The 20,091-nt window shown below is 38.7% G+C and overlaps 1 protein-coding gene across 1 annotated transcript in view; it reads right to left on the bottom strand.

Annotated features, from left to right (window-relative positions):
- Window positions 1-20,091, bottom strand: part of MYO5A (myosin VA) — a 95,569-nt gene that overhangs the window by 8,749 nt on the left and 66,729 nt on the right. Inside the window, exons 22-36 of the mRNA XM_021407510.1 lie at window positions 19,185-19,424; window positions 18,454-18,702; window positions 17,242-17,335; window positions 16,273-16,421; window positions 15,411-15,524; window positions 13,134-13,280; window positions 12,338-12,391; window positions 11,509-11,736; window positions 8,678-8,778; window positions 8,045-8,125; window positions 6,012-6,210; window positions 3,771-3,845; window positions 2,011-2,104; window positions 922-1,068; window positions 382-536 (exon numbers count right to left, since the gene is read on the bottom strand). Coding sequence (XP_021263185.1) covers window positions 382-536; window positions 922-1,068; window positions 2,011-2,104; window positions 3,771-3,845; window positions 6,012-6,210; window positions 8,045-8,125; window positions 8,678-8,778; window positions 11,509-11,736; window positions 12,338-12,391; window positions 13,134-13,280; window positions 15,411-15,524; window positions 16,273-16,421; window positions 17,242-17,335; window positions 18,454-18,702; window positions 19,185-19,424 — 2,127 coding nt within the window. The remainder of the gene's footprint in view (window positions 1-381; window positions 537-921; window positions 1,069-2,010; window positions 2,105-3,770; window positions 3,846-6,011; window positions 6,211-8,044; window positions 8,126-8,677; window positions 8,779-11,508; window positions 11,737-12,337; window positions 12,392-13,133; window positions 13,281-15,410; window positions 15,525-16,272; window positions 16,422-17,241; window positions 17,336-18,453; window positions 18,703-19,184; window positions 19,425-20,091) is intronic.

Below are 20,091 nucleotides of genomic sequence, written 5' to 3'. Positions count from 1 at the left end.
ATCTGCAGATGAGGCAAATATGGAAATCTGTGGACCAACACTGCAAATGAAACATTTTAATTATGTGCTCTGGAGATTTACAAAGACTCACTATGCAAGCTACTGCATCCAAAGCTTTAAAAGTATACCTTCAGAGAAGGAAGACTATTCAAAATAAAAATAAGGTAATTCTTTTTCATTCAGAGCATCTATGCTATTATACGGAGAAAATGCTATCACTGTAATTTGTTGCTGGCTAGCGCAACTTTTTGTAACATCAGTGGAAGAAGTTTATTGGCCAGAAGTCCAGAGCCAATTCACCGATAGACCTTTCCTCACTTACTTATCATACAATCAGAGATGAATTTCAAATTAACATTCTCCTAAACCAAGCAGACTGACCTTCAGCACTTTTTTGATGCCATTGATAGTGGAAGTCAACAATGAACGCACTTTCTGGTCATCATTAAGGTAATCTGCATGGCGTACACACATGAACAAAATATATGCTGGTAGCCCTGGAATCAGGTTGACTGCTACCCCACGCGGCTTCAGCTCTTGGGAAAAACACATTATTTTGTTAAGTGTAAACTCACTGGAAGATGTTGTACATAGTAATAGCAACTTCCCAATTAATTGTACCTGTGTATGGTACATGGCCTGTGAACAATTAACAGCAGAACTAAGAATACATGAGCCACTTTCTTGGTAAAATTTCAGAACAGAATAAAACGTAATTGCTTGCTAAAAATATGTGGACATATTTATATGTTCTACACTAATCAGGAAAGATATTTCATTACAACAGACATTTAGGAATTTTAGATAAACTGAACACTGTCAAAACCAAAACATGCTCTGCAACTTTTATGTTCTCATCATTTGCTTTATTTGTCAGAGTATGTGACAGCAAAGGAGGCTGCAAATGAGAAAGATACTTACCTAATATAAGATTCTTGACTAGTTTTTGTTCATCCTCCTTCTTGTATTCTAACATCCCCTGGAAGTCCTTTTCCTTCCGTGGAATGTTAACTGGACGAATAGGTTCATCAATGATCTGTCCAGGTGATATGTTCTCCATCTGACCCACTGCAGAAGGGAAATGAAAAGAAACATAATGTCTTCCAGAGAAACCAACATTTCCTGGAAGAAACTTTTACATTTCTAATGAAGAACTCCAGCATATAAAACTAAGACATGTGGTTATTTTTTGGTTCTGGATAACTCTTAGCAACAGAGTAACACCCATTAAACACGAAGATTGATTCTTAATAAATACATCCTGGGGTAGCATTCTTCCTTTGAAGAACTGACAAGTTACTGAGCTTGTTTCTGGATAGAGCAGACAATCATAGAAAGCTTTAGGAAGATTAATATCTGAATTATTTAAAAACAACTTAATACTTCAACTTTTAAACTTTATTAATCGCTTCTAACAATTACAATAATTTTCCTTATGTAGAGACATAGCAAGCTCTCAGTCTCTTCAGTCATGAGATTCTAAGGCAACACACTTTGAAGCTCATAAAAATAGAACTAGCTTAGTCCACATCTGACTGCTCTCATATCCAAGCCTGGACAGCTCCTGAAAATGAAACCTCAATCAGAAAAAGACAACCTCAGCATTCTTGGCTCCAGTGATAAAGGAGTTCACAATCAAAGAAAAACTGGATGTACTATTTCTATCTGGTTCTTATTTAATATTGTTTTCATCCTGACAAAAACAGATACTGTCTTTGAGTATACAAATAGGCCAGGTAACATTCTTTTATTTTCAAAGGGGTCTGTCTTCAGAGAAACATCAGCCTCCTCTTACTCACTGCTTTCAGATGATGACAAATCTTCTGCAGCTTTATACAGGAATGGAGGGAGCCCTGAGTGGATCTCCGGTTTCTGGAATCAATCAGCAGAGGCTAATGCTGCTGAATCCCTCACACCCTCCTTGCCACTAAGACAGCCAGATGTAATGACAGTGGGATCACAACATGTAAAACAAAATCTCTCTCTCTTTCTCTCAAAATATAGAAGTACCTTCAAGTTCACCAATCTTCTTAGCAAATACTTTCAATTGCTTCTTTAACTTGCGAACAGTTTTGTCTTGCTTTTCAAGTTGTTCCATTAAATCCTGTAAATTAAAATGAGGGACAGATTAAGATATGAGGAAATGCCGTAACGTGACAGAAAATCAGCGCTGTTAGAATTTACAAGGTGGTGAGGAAAGCTGAACAGTGTTGCCACCCTCTGGCTGAGGTTTACAAGCTGGTACACCTCCTATAACACAAGACAAATATTGCAAATGTTATTAAGTTATGTGTAGCGCAACAAAGGCAAAGCTCTTAGGCAGGTATACTCCGCAAACACTCAAAACTAGGTCAGTTCTTACAGCAAAAGGCACATTGCTGCAGCTACATCTCCCTAATGCTTCCTCCTTGCTCTTTCAAATGCCTCACTGAGATGATTTTCTTTATTATTTAACAGCTATCCTGTACTTCTGCATCATTTACTCATGCCTTCAGGACTGACTTGTTATTCAAACTTATTCATTTTATAAGAATATGAAAGAGATATCTGCAAAAAGAACTTAACTTGCCTTCAAATTCACGAAAATCGTAAACCATTCGGTATACAAAACATCTTATAATGCCCTGCCATCTCCCTGTCACTTAGCATCACCACACTTCCCACATTTCCTTACATGAAACTGGGGTCTTAAAAGAACCACCTTTGTATTCTGTTCTTGAACAACACCTGGCACCTAAAAGACCTACTACTGTGATAAAGCAGTATTTTTCTTTCACAGGGACACTCCCCAGAAACCTACCTTCGAATATGTCTGCGACCTATCATGGCGCATTCATGAGATAATCACGGAATTAAAAAAAGCAAAGTCTTTAAAAGGAAGCAAAACCTCCAGCTCAAAAAATATGAAAGCTATTCCAGGATAGGCGTTTGAAAGAAGCTTTTAAAAAATGTGCTGTTCTAAGTATGATTGTTCACTGCACTAGTAAGAACACAGGGGACCACGAGCTCCTTGCATTAAAAATATCACCACCGATACCGAAGCTTTCCTAAAAGCACTTTAGTGGCTCCACTAAACAAATTAAACAGATTTCACATCTCAGTGAGATCTGGAATCTCATAAACTATATTCCTTCAAGTTCAGGTCTGCTGCTACCTCTATTTATTACCTTCAATTATTATGCAGACAAATTATTTTTAATATTTCCAATTCTCTCCTTCAGATTTCACACGTGAAAAATATTAATTACAGATCTCTGTAAGCATTTTGATTCTGATAGATTTATTTGATCCAGTTGTCAGCACTGTAAGGAGATCTCCAAAAAAATTGAGGCTACGATTTGGCTACTCACATTTGCAGGCATTATTCACCTTGAGAAGTATCGGTATGATCAGGCCTCTATTTTGCTGAGCCGAATTTAAATGTATTGAGGCTTTAAAGCAAAGAGTGGACCTGAAAACTGAGCACCTTTTGCATCACGTACCTCCTTTTCAGGGCACAGAGGCATTATTAAGTAGAATTCAAAAAGAAACCGCTCTGCTCACAGTGCAAGACATATTAGTAGCAAAACTGTGCATCAAAAAGAGACACAGATTACACAGAGGACACTAAGACTAACAAAAAAAGCAGTGAAGGGTATAATTGGCATCGTGAAGCTCTCTGCAGGGGATTTCCTTTGGAAGGTGGAAAGGGAGGCAGCCTGCTTTTCAATTAGTGCTCCAGAAATAGCAAACGAGACAACAGAGAAACAGGATTCACGTGATCTACATACAATCATCCGTTTGTAAAGGGAAATCCGGTACGATTGATACTTCTTGGGATCATCTGCATACAACTCCTCATAAAACTGTAAAAATAGGTAGAGGATTGTTTTTCCCCCTCCCTTTCAGGCACTGATATTTCATTTAGCACTACATAAATGCAATCAGATTAAAGCAAGATCAAGGATCTCTAATTTTAAGTAGTTTACTTCTTAGGTGTGGTGCTGACTCCAGCCTCTCCCAGACAGAAGCTAACGTAGAGGAGACACAGAAGTCAGACCTTTAAAAATGGGCAGTAATAATACCAAGAAAGTCTGGAATATAATCTTTGCAAGACGCTGGAAAGAACACTTCCCTGTGCTAATAAAGATGGGATTGCAACAAGTACTGCCATTCCAACATCATATCTGGAAAACCTGCAAATTATTTCCACTCTGGGACTAGGATTGGAAAAGAAGCCTATTCCCAGTTTGGAGCAGATTTGCAATACTCAAATATTTGTAGTGAAATACTAATGAATGAGTCTATATTTAACAAGTAAAATTACATTCACTGCATTTGTAAAGAAAGAAAACTCCTCTGGGATGTAATTACGTGACTCTGTTGTCTTTGGAACTCAGAACAGGATGAGTAGGTCTGTCAGTGGAAAAAAAGGCTAAAACTCAGAAAACATGACTAAGCAGCAGGAGGGAGCTGTCCAAGATGGAAACATTCACCATTTACCTTCATCCAGTGGGAGTCAGTTACTGCTGAGATAAATTTATAACATACTTCCAATCAATTTTCCAAGAGCTATTAAGCAGATCTGGCTATTGCTCAAAACCTTGGGTACTAAGACAACAGCTCTACAATGAAAACTTCTGTAACACATGTAAGTAGAAAAGACTCTCTAAACAAGCACCTTGGCTTGTTTAGAGAAAGCAATGGCATTCAGAGCTCTGAATTTTCTCCCTGAAGTACAAAGGCTGCTCCAAAAGTAATGCTTCCTATTTTATTAAGTTGGCCCATGATGTCAGAGGTGGATGTTGGTGGTACGACACTAGAGGCTGAACCTTCCCACCAATGTTCTGTTACATTTTGTTGCTATGCGCAGACGGCAGAAGAGGGGCAGTCTGACAAAATGGCATCTGACATGGAAGTGCAGATGAAGGAAAGCTGTAGAACTGAATTCCTCCATTCATCAATGCTTGATGAACGTTTATGGAGACCAAACAGTGAACGTGAGCACAGTGAGGCTCTGGGTGGTGCACTGCAGCAACAACAACATCATAGCAGCTGTTGACACAGTGGGTCACCTCCACTGGTGCACTTTTATGGACACAGCACATCGACTCTTGCTCATTACTGCTGGCAAAAATGCATAGCTCATGGTCGTGACTCTGTTGAAAAATAGTGTTTTGTAGCTGAGAATTTGCTCTATCAAATAGTGTTATTGTGCTATTTGTATTTATTGTAGTTTCCCTGGAAATAAATAGGAGGTATTACTTTCAGAGCAACCTACGTAGCATGGTGCATTCTCCTACAAAGAAGAAATTATACAGAGGAACTCCAAGCTAATAAACAGTGATAAGCCAATGATTTTTCATCATGGGCTGAAAATTTCTCTGGAAATGAACTAGCCCATACATGATGAACATACGCCTTCACAGGAAAAGGAGTTTCACCTGACGCTTCCTTCGTACAAAAATGTGGTGCAGTGAACAAGGAACACCAAACAACCAAGTAACTTCTAACCAAGTTTCTTTTTCTGGAACGATTAGTCTACAAAACACACCGAACAGCTGGAGCTCATAACACAGTGGAAGACCTGTGTAGCTTCAGGCAGGGATGGAAAGGGAAGAAAAGCTATACTGAAAAATTAAAGAACTACACCAGCATTTTTCAATAAAATAATATTTCAGAGGAAACACCACTGCTTGCCAATAATACTTTTTAAAAGTTCCATGTATATCGATCATTCTATTTAGGGATAATTAAACACATTAGTTGAAACCAGTACTCTTACACTGAGATCCATGAGCTTTCTCTATGCCACAAACTAAAAAATTCCCCAAAACGATATGACTTAATCAGTAGTCATTAGTCTCTCTCTTCCATTAGCTTACCTAAAAAAAAAAAACAACCCTGCACTCAAGCAGCTTAGCTTTTTATTTTTTTTACAGGAAGCTGCCATCTGAAAACCAATGAGAACTTACAGGCACAGACAAGCTTGTAAGACTCCATGCCTGCTCCAACAACATCATTGCCCTTACCAAGTTCTCGTTTGTCAGCCGGGTGATCTCATGCTGCAGACTGGCTTCGATGCGAGCCTCTGGGGGCAGCTGCAGATTCTGTGCCAAGAGCTGCTGCTGGCGATTGTTTTCTTCCTTCAGACTTTGGATCTCACCTCGCAGTGACTCCAGCTCATTCTCGTGGCTCTTCTTCTGCGACTGAAGCTGAGACTCCAGCAGCCTGAAGAAGTTGAGCAGCAATTTTAAGATCACACTTAGTGAGACACATCCCACATTCTCAGAGGGAGTTTAGCTGCTGCTCAGGAACAATTAGCCATGGCTTGCAAAGGAAAATGAAAAAGGCAGAGTACTCTTTAAACCCTTCAGTATGCCTTCTAATTAAATTAAGTTTGTGTGATCAAAAAGTGGAGAGAAACTAATTGTGACAATGCTTTGCATTTCCTTTGTGATGGAGCACATACTGTGCATGGTACCACTGAGAATGCGGCAAGGAATGTATTACTACGCCTTCACAGACTGCTCCTATTTGTAAAGGGGCTAGTGAGGTTTTACCCCTACCCAAATCATATCTACTGTATAAAATGAAGACAGCCTATACACTCAAGCTAGGTTCCTGCAATATGAACAAAGGAAAATCTTTTTAGAGTTAACTCTGTTCAGACAGAAACCATTGAACTGCTATTAATAATAAATAACCTTGATTTTTTACACTAAAGTAAACATTTTGAAGAGGGCTGTCACGGAATCGTAGGGGTTGCCATTTGTGCAGGAATGGTTAATTACAGAACCAAATCCAGGACTGGGATCCAGCACTCTGTTTCACCCTGGCCACTGACTCGCTCGTTCCCCTCGGGCAAATCACGTCTCGAATTCTTCTTATGTGAAAGGGGGTAAGATGCAAGAGCCTCCTTCAAAGCTGTGCTGTGTGGATTAACTCATGTTTGCAAGGCACTGTCCAAGAGCTCTGACTCATTATTTCATAAATATACACACACGGGAAGTGACACTACTGGAGACTGCTAGTGTTCAATTAGACAATCTTTCAGGGTTTAAATATGCATTAGGCAGCCACGTTTATTAGTAACCAGACAGATCAAGCACGCGAGGGCAAATAGTCATTTACCTGCATTGCTCTGCCATTAATACAAAGCTTGTTGTCTCTACAGTGCTAGGACAAGAAGGAAGAGGTGCAGAGCACTCACTCTCCTGTGAACATTCTGCTCTGCAGAACGCTTGTTCTAACTTACACCTTCACAGGCAGTGTTAGGTTTAGAATTGGTAAGCACAGGAAAGGAAAGACTTCAGTTAGTAGCGCTCACTGCAAAATAGCTCCTTCTGTAGTTACTGCTACCAAATGTGTATATTTAAGAAAATCACCACAAATCTGTTGTGCCAGGACATGACTAAGGACCATTTTGGAAGTCCAGGATACGTTACAGAGGCCCAGCCACGTCCATGGACCAGAACTGCATTTCCTAACCAGGTGAGCCGCCCCATGACCTGACCAGCACGTGGCTTTGCAGTGGCCGCAGTGACTGTACCGAGGTCTGACCAGCACCATCACGAACCAACAACTGCTTCTCTGCTTGTGGGCTCTTTCTTGTCTGTTACACTTTGAATCTTGCATAGAGAGGTGTGGGAGAATAATGTTACATTTACTGAACCCGAGTCAGAATAAGGAGAGCAAGACATATAACTATTCAGATGTTAAGAGTATGCTGAAATAATTCCAACAGTACATTAATTTTGATATCCAACATAAAGGCAGACAAATAATACGCAGTTAAAAATCTCTTCCCCTTGCAGATCTTCTGGCATTTTATAGTGTATTTTTGTGCAAGTATTCTTGAGAATTACCTATTCTTTATTGCCACCATTTTAGCTTCTCAAATAACGTAACGTGGAAAGTAAAAAACTTCAGGAAATAACTTTGAGGAAAATCTGACAGATTTTTTTCAAAGCAACAAGAAATACTGTAGCCAAAGCAAGGGGCACAGTTAGCTAGAGGAGAAGATGCAAATGAAGAAAAAAACCATTCTGAGAAGTCTGGTAACCTGTTGGCTTGTTTTAACCCTTCATAAACCAGCCAAAGTTCTCCGTCCTCATTCAGCATATGATAGTCCTGCGGAGATTGCCTTCCAAGAAAAGTGTTTAAAAAAATACAAGAGAGATACATGATGGTGATGAGATGACATGTTAAGGACATTACATACTAAATAATAGTTAATATAAAAGAAAAACAAACAATTCTCTAAAACAACTTGGCAGAATACCTCTCCTGTTTGTATGTATTTCATCCCGGTGATGAAATTTGGTTTGTGACATTAGCCCAACTGGTTACAGCATTTCATGCTGTTACAATGTACACATTATGACAGACTACCATGAGGACTACTGGACATAAATTAAGAAAACAGCACGTGGAATGGAACCCAGTTTGAGCAATGTAGTCAATTAAAGGCTAAGAAGATGAAGTCCAGGAATCGTGATTTGACATGTCCCCATTGTTTCTCAATCCTTTCAAATATTGCACACAGCAGTTTTACTAACCAAATCAAATTATAACCCCAACTACAAGTGTTCTCTATGCATCTAGACTTACGTGGATACAACCTACTGAACATGATACACTCAGTGTGTCAGAGCACACTGCAAATGACTGTAAATGAACTATAGAGGACGTGTACCTGTTTGTTTCCTTCAGTCCAATATACGCCTGTGCTATTTCCCCCTTGTCTTTCATCTTCTGCACATCCTCCAAGAGGATTGTAGAATCTGTCATGGTATTCTGGAAAAAGAATGAGGATTTCCAGGGTAAATTTAACAATGTAATTGTTCTTTGAATCCACTTTTTTGTCACGTTACTCACATCGGACCCTACTCGAGCAGCACCACTGAAGTAAGTTTGGGTACTAAGAGAGCAAGAGCTTGGTCTGTAATTTCTACAGCCATCTGGGATATCTTTTTAAATGCCTGCATACAACATGCTGAAATATCAGTATCTACTGAGCGAGTACATCTGTTAGCCTCTTTTCATTGTTTCATTATCTAAAAGGAAATGAAATCACGGATTTGCATTTGATTTAATATTACTAGACACTGCAATTCAAGAAGCATAATTTTGCTACAAGTTTACCAATACAGCTTAATGCTACTTTAATTTTTATTTCTGAATCTCATAAATAAAGTCTTCACTTTACATATCGTATACAATGCTCTGAACAAAGCAGGAAATAATTTACAAGGGCTGGGAATTTTTTAAGTTAGATATCATCAAAATACCATTTTTGTTTCAATTTTGAATGCTAATATGGCACTTTTGCTTTTTCTTCAGTAAAACTTGAAATAAATAATCAATGTTTGCCATTACCTAGGCCAGTCCAATCTTAGTCATTGCCATGGATAATTACCAATAGACTCTAATGAATGTAAGAGCTGTAATTCTGACTTTTCTTTTTGATTTTCAAAACAATTAAGTGTTATCTTCCTGTGTAACATTTTTCAAAGGAACAACTTTGTGGGCGTAAGTTTTGGAGAATAGTTCTCTTATGCTTAATACAATTTGTGTTATCTAATATGAAAACCAGTAAAACATAGGAGCTCCTCAAAAAGTTATTCCCAACATTACGGTGATATCTTTGTGAGTTTTCTACAATTCTTTTATTACACGGTAAAAGTACTGTACTCATCTGCCAATATTGCCTTAGCAACATGTATTTATTACTTTTGTGCTAATGGAAGAAATGTTAGTTACTCTTATATTCTCAAGACTACTCTAACTGCTACAGTTGTAAACTTAACAGCCTCCAGCATCAGTTAGGTTCCTTGTTTTCCTAAATAGTCTATGTTCAACTAATTTTTCTAATCAAACATTCAGCAATTCCTGTCTGGTATGTTCAGATCACAGCTTGAGTCCTGACTGTGTTCACTGCATGCCAAAGATAACAAAACTATAAGTAATACAAAACTATAAAGTAATTCTTCCCATCATGGAAGTTTTTTGTGAAATGTACAGATTTTGCAGCAGAGATCTGATTCGTAAATCACAGTGCTGCTGCTCCTACTCTTCAAACACACCCAGCAAGATACATTGGTTGAGACAACTCTGATTCATGGATCTTTCCTTTCATGTCCAGGTTAACACAAACCAACAGCTCAATCTGCTTGTTTTGAAGCAACTTATTTCCTTGTGCAGAATGGGAAGATAGGGGACAAAGAAAAGGGATAATGAAAAAGGTTTTTCAATAACAGCAAAGTAAAGTGCAAGAACAACTTCAAATACATGTAGGCAACTTATGAGAGGCAGGGAAATGACAGCTCAAGTACTTGTGACTTTTTGTTTGTTATTTGATAGCATTTAATAGTTCTGGTTGACAACTGTAGAAAATAACATGTACCTTGTCCTCCTGGCAATCAGATTGGTAGGCAAGAAAGAAGACAAACAAATCATTAGAAAATGTGGTCTGAGCTGCAACTGTCCAATCTAATATGTAAACTGGCTGTTAGCCATCCCACTGGTCACCTTCACATTTCCCTCATACTCATACCTACTGCAAAAGCAACAATTTGGCCCCACCATCACTGAGAATAAGTTATTCAAGGATTTCTATTCAAAAATTCATTTATAATGCTAACAATATTATAGAAAAATGAGTTTTGTTTTCTTTATAATTAATCATTTGAAACAAGGTATGTGTACCTTCATGCATCACAGACTTTCAACTGATTTTGGACAAATTTAAACACATTCCTGCAGTAAATGAATGAAAGAGAAGACATCTGTTAATTCCCTGCTGTAGTTACAAACGCTAGAGTTCAGTTCTATGGAACTGATTAGTTACTAGTTTAACTGATAACTTTTTAGGTTAAACAACTTATTTTCAAAGCTATTACTTTGCTAAGAATCTCACCAGAATTAGAACTTTTGTTTATTTATTTTAGAAAATATACTTCAGGGGATCTAATCTATTCTTCTAAAACACCTGACATCTATCAAGCAATAATATGGATTTTATATATCTCCATGGGTTATCTTTATAAAATTTTATCGGTTCTTTGTGTGCAGTCATTTATGAGCACGCCTAGATTTAGCAGAAATTGGTCCTCTCAACTTCTGCTGACCTATTAATTGAAAAGAATTCCTGATAACATGGTTAATTTTCCAGTCAAACTACATAACTCACTAGAAATACAATACTGCTCCAAATGAGAATCATTTCCACATCGTTAAAAGAGTCTGGGGAGACCTTGGCCAGACAGTCTGTAGCTGACAGCCTGGTATGATCTGTGTATCTTCATGAGATGCTGGTAGATAAGCCGAAGGTTGGTTTATTAACTGTCTCCCAATTAGGATTGCTGCAGTGTGTGCACTAGTAATGGATGAACATCTTACACTTAGGAAGGCTTTGAAACGTGGATAATTTTTTCTGCCTTTTCAAGCAGGTTGATAAATTAAATAAGGCACGCCAGTTTCACAATGTAACTTTACTACCCAGGGCACCTCTTGACTACTATTTACCTTGGGTTGGATAGCCTCTTTCTGGCTAACCAGCTGAGACCTCAGGATAAGCACTTCTTCCTTGCGTACTTCCAGTTCCTCGCTTACTGAAGTCAGCTGATCCAGGAGGACTCTGTATGCTGGAGCACCAGGAGCAGTTACCTCTGGAGACCGTGTTTCTGTGAGGGCCTTCTGCAGCTCATTCAACTCATTCTTTAGCTTTTTATTCTCAGATTCTAGCTCTTGACGCTGCAAAAAATGAGGACAATTCCATCAGCCAGCAGCATGGCAAAAAAAGTCTGAGCAACTGCAGCTGATCAGGCAATCCCTCCCCTGCCCCCAGCCACATGCCTGACAGGATTTCACTGACAGGGCTACCATTAGAGTGAACAGAACAGAACCCATACATGTGTATTGTAGTACATCTAGATTTGAAGGAAAAAAAAACAACCAGTCTTTTTTTCTACTATTCTTCCCTTAACAGCAACAAAGTAAGCTCCCAGCAGTTGTCAGCAGGCTAAGAAGACCCTGCATCATTCAGGGTTATTAAGAAATATTTTAATTGTTAGTGCCCTAAGGTACGTATCAATTTAAAGAACATGTTTGGAATACAGAGCTACATTTATCACTCTGCTTAAATTAACTTCCAAGCTGCACTAAGCTCCAGTCACACATTCTATACCTCAAAAATGGCAACCTTACAATAAAAGGCTTGCTAGGGAATTTTAATTCTAGTTTTTCTAGCTAACATTCTGAAACAGGAGAGCTGATGTAACGTACTATGCCAGCATATATAACTGGTGGTAATATTCTCACTAGAAAATAACAAAAAACTCCTCCTTAGATTTACCTTGAGCGACTCATACTCCAGCTCTGCACCTCTTATTGGAGGCCTTTCCTCCTCCTGTGAAAGAACATGGATAAGTGTGAAAAAAAACAAAGGAACAAGCAATCCTTTCTATTCCTTATTATAGCTGAGGCAGGAAAAGGTAACAGAGCTGAAATTATTTTCCTATAGAACTGGAAAACACTCACTCTGGTACAGCTGAGTGCTTTAAGTTGAATATTGGCATTGCCTCACTTAATTGTGTGTTTAAGACACATAACTGGTCAGTGTAAATAAAATCATGTACCTGCTACAGGTAACGAAAGAGAGCACAATGAATGCCAGAATGTTTAAGATATTCACTGCTGAAAACAAATGCCAAACTAGTTTAATATTTTTATGAGTACTTAAGGAGGTTGTATCTGAGGAGGATTTCAAATAAAATCTGCTAAGCAATCTTGCCTAATCTCAGTACTTTGGCTTTGCAGCCTGATTGAAGCATTTCTTACTGTGCCTAAAATTAACAATTACTTATTCTCCCCAACATTTGATTGTGATATTTTCATTCCCTAATAAACAAAACACCCTAGTAAATTTGGTTCCTGTTAACTTCCATCATAGGATCTCAGGGATCTTGGAAAAGAAAATCATCAGTACCTAGTACTAAGCACTGAAAGTACTAAGTAGCAGGCATAAAGTCTGTGGTAAAATAAAGCAAGTACTAGGGGAAGGACTTAGTAAAGCCAGTCAGCATTTGCATAGCTGATATTTCACCAGGGATACTCTGGAGTCAGCATTTGATCAGCTAGAAGGAGTCCACCTTAGCTTTAGCACGAAGAGCCTGTTCTTCCTTTCTGTCCAGTTCATCCTGCAGGGATTGCTTTTCTTGCTCCAGCTCTGTAACCCGTTTCTGCAGCTTGAGGAACAGAGACATGTCCAGTGGTGCCTTTTTCTCACTTGGTTCCTGCTTCAGGAAGAACAGAAGGAGTCAAGAGGTATTCCACCTCCACAGCAAAAGGAAGAGCTACTGTGAGTAAAAAAGGGAAAACAGACTGGGGAAAAGAAATGACACACAGAAATGTTACTTGATTCTCAGAGTTCACTACTGGCATCTAAAATGTTTCATCAGCTGTCAGAATGCTATTTTAAAAAAGGATCTACTCGCATAAAACATATCTAAGCCTACAGCCTAGCAAAAGGGAAGCACTAGGGATGATCTAGCAGACAGCGGTCTATAATTAAGCATACCTTTTAATCTTACTTGTTTGGAGGGGGAAGGAGAAAAAGATGTCTGTGGTTAGAATCATTTGGAAAGTAACTGTAAACCAATGCTTTTTCTGTTGTTTCCCCCCATTTCAAATTGGCTCCCCAGAAAGTTCTTCAGATACAGAGAACTCTCTCTGCTGATTTAGATCCATGATTAACCACGCTAATTTAGTGGGATGACATAAAAAGGCACTACAAGTTATATTTTATACCTTTTTTCTTTTATTATGCTAATTAAGCAGCCTGTTCTGGGACTAATCCACTAGCTTTCTCACCATTTTCTGGCAAGTACCAGCATTTGCCATCAGAAGATCCATAAAAAACTGTTCATCAGCCATTTTGTACTTTATGTAGCAAGAAGATTAAAGCATTTACTATGAAGTGCACCATAAAATTTTGAAGCCGAGAAAAGGAACTAGAAAATTAATAATAATGACTTAGCAGATAAGCAAGCACAGCCATTTCCACTTCATCTCCTCTCATTGTTGAGGGGAAGGCTCATAAACTACACTGACAGCTCAGGAAAAAGAAAATGGCCTTTCAGGTTGCTGGCTTTATTGCTTCATAATGAGACAGTGTCTGTTTTTGTGGTATGGTTTTGTATCATTAATATATGCTGTTGATTTTAAGGGGTTAAATGAATATAGATTTAATCTTCCCAGTGCTGCACTTATTCATACTCCTGTTACTTCTTCTTTTTCCATTTACACTAAAATAAAATTACCAAAATTGGCTCTAGAACAGCAACTAAGTCTATTAGCCAAAGGAAAAGATGACATTTAGCTTGTACATAAGATCCAATCACATGCAGTTGTACTGTCCTTTTCTTGACTGCCCATAGAGATGGGAGCATCTTTCTGAAATAATTCTGCAAGGTGAAAAACGTAACCAAGAAGGCAAATTTTGAAGGACACTGCTGGCATGAACGTGTCATGGTGTTTGCATCCCTGGTGGAAAATCACTTTCTGTGGATGCTTTCAAAAACAGACTGTGAAACAAATTCTAGCTATAACTAACCTAGACAGAGGGCAAACTGAGTGCTGTGATTGCTCACAGTTATAAAAATCTCTAGTATGCACAAAAAAACTTTGTATCTGCCAACTGCCAAGCACAGAGCACAAACCTGAGAGCTTGCTGCTGTGTTAGCAGGCCCACTCCTGTGGAACTGAGAGGGGACAAAACATACAGTTGTCTTGGAATATATAGAGAACGGAGATGTAAAACAATTTTTCATGGTTACTGTTCATTAAAGAGCCTCATATTATTGACTATTTTAAAATAATCTGTGATTTGTGTTACTCCATATTCCAAGGAGCAGTACATTTTCTCAGTTTTATTTGTCTGTATGAAATGGAGGAAAAATGAATCGATGTGAGGTTCTCACCCCAAACAGGGAATGCATTTCCTGCACATCCTAAGAGTGCGGCCTGCCACCTTGTCTCTTTTAATCCTGGAAATATATGGCATACAGGCCTCTCAGGGACTCTCATTGGTTTTCTGAATTCCTACTTTGTGGTGAAAAGTTGATTGTGCTTAGAAACACTGGCAGGCAAATGTTTTTACAGATGCAAAACAACTGGAAGACCAAGTATTTAGTCTGCATTTTCTGTGATGCAGAAGAATTCAAAGCATTCTTTCACAAAGCCTTTCTAAATAGGATTACAGCTATCTACAGAATGAGCTATTCTCAAAAAGGAAATGGAAACAAGATAGATTTAAGCATTAGATTTCTCAATATATAGTGTTCACAAGCACATACAAAAAAAAAGTTAGGAGATCAGACACTGATGAATGAAAAGTTCTGTTGTGTTTTTTTTTTTTTTAACATTACCTCCATCCTCAGTGGTAAGTCTTCTGCTTCCGTGATCTCAGAGCTAAAAGTATATTCAGATTCATTGCTACTATGAGTTGAATCCGTTCTTTTGTGTCCAGGCTTGGGGATGCTCTGGAGAGCAAATTAAATAAATCAATACCACTGTATGTTTTTTCCTGTGACTGCCTCTTCGTAACTTACAAGTTAGCTTGTAATACATGTGGTGTTATTCCACAGCTACCACAATTTACACGTAAATGTTTTTGGTTCTGGTCTCTTGTGCCACCTAAGCCTATGAGAAATAGTTCACAACCAAATCTACATAGACAGATCAGATCCTATGCTATCAAGCGTAGGATTGCTGCAGGAAGCAGAATCAAGCAGCAATGCAGCATTTTGTGGGAAAGAAGAGCTCATTTTACAGGAAAGGTTCAGGCAGGGTAGAAAAACACAGGCAGCAATTCTTTAGATTTCCAGACATTGTAGTGAGGAACATTTTTTCCTCCTGCCACATATAATATTCCTAGAGCTGCCTAAAATTTAATACTAGCTGAACGTGGTACAAACAGCCTTAAATGTGTGAGTAACTTCAGGGGAAAGTAAGGGCCAAGGGCATATGCATTACCCCTAGCAAAGACCCTGCAGAAATTTAGTCTTTTACCACAAAACTGAAAATAAATGAAAAAAACCCAATTATTTTAAATGCATTTGTTTTGTCTGAGCAAATCTAATTAATCAATAATTAAAATAACACACTGTTTTCAGGTATAGGTAAAAACCAGACAGTTGAGAGCAGAGTCAGTTACTAAATTACACCAGCAGATTCTGCCTAAACACATTTGTGAACGGCTTTTGCTTTCTCAGATGTTTAGCCACTTACCACCATTAAGTTCATTTCATCCTTGAGATCATCATACCGCTCCTCTAAGCGGCTAAACTCATTCAGCAAGTTCTGATACCGTAACCTCTCATCGTTCAGGTCTAGCTCCAGCTGCTTTGTTTCCTCCACTAGCTTCTTCTCCATCGTCTCTGTCACAGGGAACAGGAACCCAAAGTGAGAACTCCAGTTCTACCTATCATGCAGCTCATCCATCCTGTAGGTACAGGACTGCAGCAGGAACACATATTGAATGCGTTCTGGTATTTGAAACTGGTTTGTGGTATTTGTGCTTCTGACAAATACAAGGGCCAAAGAATTACTGTGATAAGAACAGAATGGTTCACTCAGTCAGTTTTTCTGCTTTTAGCTTAGATTAGCAGTTCCAGGAGAGAGGAGGAAGGAGCAACATGCCACTGTTGCATTATTTCAAAAGCAAAATGTGAGATGTCCTACCGATGAAGCACACCGACCCTTCTCATCACAGCTGCCTCCATCACAACCCTGACATCTAGAGCTATGGTTTTCTGGCTGCTGTCTGTGCAGGGGTAGCAGCAGTTGCCACAGCAGCTGGCAGAGCTCAGAAATTTTGGCTCAAGCTTACACCCTTCTAACAAGGAAAGCATCAGGCACTCAAGTGCCTGCCTACACAGAGACTACAACATTTGCTTTCACAATTAGTAAATCACACTGGAAAACTGTGCTGCAGTAGATTCACTGAATTAAATATCAGAGCCTTCTTTTATAAAGTAAAACTTTGCAGCAAGAATCCTAACCAAAAAGATCTCAAACTCACAGTCAAAAACTCAGATGGTAAATATTTCTTACACATGCGAGTTCTTACAACAAAGAAATTAAATTGTTAAACTAATAAAGAATACCAAGTACAGCAGATTAGCCAAATTTAGCCAGTAGAGTGTTGCTTTACAAGCTCATGAAGTACAAAATCTGAGCAAAGAGAACAGCACCAACCTGTTATCTCCTTTGCTTGGTCATGGATGCGGCGGTTCAGCTCCTCCTTTTCTGTTTTCAGTAATGTGTTCTGCTCTTTCAGTTCCGACACCAGCTGGAGAGATAATAAAATATTTGGCTCAGAATGCACTTAATCTTCCATCAACAGCTCCAACAGCAATTACACCCTTGTTGTAAGAATTCAAATATTTAGACTTTTAATGGTCCCTCAGAGAATTAAATGTGAGCTAAGTTGTGACATTTTCATTTCTCAAATTACTTTCTTATATACACCCCACTTCAAATTCTCCCATATGTTCCGTATTTGTCCCATTTCTGATCAGATGCTGAAACTGCCTTTGACCACTCCATTATGCCGTAACATTTTCCAGTGAAGTCTCAAAGATGTAATTTATTTCTTTAAAAAGTACCTTCCTAAAACAGGAATAAATTTAGTAGTTCTCTTGTATATTCTCTTGCATTTGTTAACACAATAATCTAACATCCACCCAAAAGTTGTGCCTCTAGAACTGCACAAGTTTGCCAGTTACTCATTTGTTTGTTTATGGATACATCAGATTCACTTTGCTTAATCAGTTAAGAAGTCTTTCCTTTCATTCAACTAGTCTTGAAATGCATCACAGCAGCACCACATAGTGATAGAACGGCTCTTCCAATACTCAAAACTTGCACCATATCAACAAGTAACTGTGACAGGGAACAACTTGTTTGATGCATTTGTATTTAAAGCAAAGATAAGGGGTTAGTGAAAACTTGTTGAACCAGAGCACCCACACATACATGAGCTCAGCAGGCTAATTATTTAAATTAGACGAGATATAAGTAGGTACCCTTTGAATACAGTGTATGGAACTGATTTCTGACATCTACACAATTATGCTCTCTGGGCAGGTAAAATGATTTCTTTGAATGATGTGCTATCTTGGACTAATTGGGTGAGCTTGGGTACTTAGACTGGCAAATGCTTTCAACATAAAAATCTGAATAGACTGAGTACACGTATTTACACACAATATATAAATTTACCATATTCTTCCAGCATAGGTGCAATTATTTAGGTATCAAGCCCATTTAGAGTTGTACTGCTGTAACACTGTTTAAAAATACTGTAAAAGTATCAGACATACAACCAAAGCAATTAAGTCTGAGCAAAATGTGAGTGGACACCAGGCCCCTGTATGTCTGCTCACGCACCTGGGACTGCACACTTACCTGCTCGGTTTCATGTTTGTATTTGTCTGCCCATTCCTCAATTGTCTTCTTCTCAGTCTGAGTCTGCTGCAGCTCTTTCCGGAGCTTGGCAATCTCCTCTTGAAGGCTGAGAACGCGGTTGGTTGCATTCTTAGCCTCCTCCTCACTCATCCGAAGCCTCTCCACATCACTCCGAAGCTTCTCTGTCTCTGTACTGTAGGTGATCTCCAGGTTATTCATCTTCTCCAGCAGAGATTTGTACTCTTTGTTCTTTGCAAAACACAAAAGAGACATAGTAGCAGTTGGAGAAGTTCTGATTTAAGGAAGCTTTCTGGTTGCTTACAAAATATACCCAGGCAGTGGAACAAGAGAGCAGTTCTCTCCCTTTCAAAAAGCTTCAGTCTGTTTTTGCAGGAGAACTGCTTAAAGGGGTGACAGAACAGTCCAGTCTCTAAGCTTAACACATTAATGTGCTGAACTAAAATCAAATAGCCCACATACACCAAACGTATCTCACCTTCCCCTTCAACCGAGCAACTGGAGCGCTTCCAATGGAAGACTGAAGTTAAAGGAGCAGATGCTTTCTCTCAGTGCTTCTGAGAGATACAAACAGATGCTTTACCGTTTCAGTTCAACCGCGGCCCACCTTTCTCTTCTAGCAGCATTCTTCAGCAGAGAAGAGATTTGGAGTGAATGCCCCCAGTGCTACTGAAGAAAATACAAGACTTCCAAACGTTTTCCCGGAGCTTTACCTGTTCATCAATTTTCCGCTGCAGCTGCATGATCTTGTTCTCCAAGCCAATGTGAAGCTTCTTGTAGCGTTCCACAGAGCGAGCCTCTATCTTCAGTTTCTTCAGCTCCCTCTTGGCCATCATGCGCCGGTAACAGCATTGCAAGTAAACAATTGCCTTCAAGGTCCTACGGTAGTGCACGCGAGCCAGCCAACCTCTTACATGTTTCTGAATAATAACAGACTTGTGCTCTCGAAGCATCTACAGTTAAGAAAAAAACACAAGTGGTATTAGAGTTACACCTGCTCAGTTAAATAGACTCCATAGTGAAAGGCATAAAGATGATGTAAATAGAGACAGTTTAGTCTGAAAAGAGAAACTGCTGGTGAAAAGAAATGAATCTGGAATGAATTTTTTTAAAAACAGAAGAGTAAAAGAATGCAGGAATAAGGAAGACAAAAGGGAATAAAATGAAAAGGAAATAGAATTAAGAACACGAAAAGAAAGAACTAGAGACATGTTAAAGAACCAGACATTGCTTTCCGCTGATGTCAGATCAAGCTAATTACAAAAATACATGGTACCTGTTGGCAGGATTACAAATACAATCCAGATGACTAGAGTGTTTTTTTATTGTCTCTTTTACTTTTAAACTTCTTAAAACCACTGACATATGCAGCACAGAATTCATCAATACACAGATTAAAATCACTGCACTGGACACACAATGCAGCTATTACACACTATAACCCAGAGCACTTTACAGCAGCTGTTAGTACAAACAGCCATAGCCTAGATGACTGAACTACAAGTTCCAAGTTCCAGTAAGCTTTCTTTTCTTTTCTTTTCTTTTCTTTTCTTTTCTTTTCTTTTCTTTTCTTTTCTTTTCTTTTCTTTTCTTTTCTTTTCTTTTCTTTTCTTTTCTTTT

This window comes from Numida meleagris, chromosome 9, assembly GCF_002078875.1.
Source record: "Numida meleagris isolate 19003 breed g44 Domestic line chromosome 9, NumMel1.0, whole genome shotgun sequence".
Taxonomy (NCBI): domain Eukaryota; kingdom Metazoa; phylum Chordata; class Aves; order Galliformes; family Numididae; genus Numida; species Numida meleagris.
This window is presented reverse-complemented; position numbering and strand designations above follow the sequence as displayed.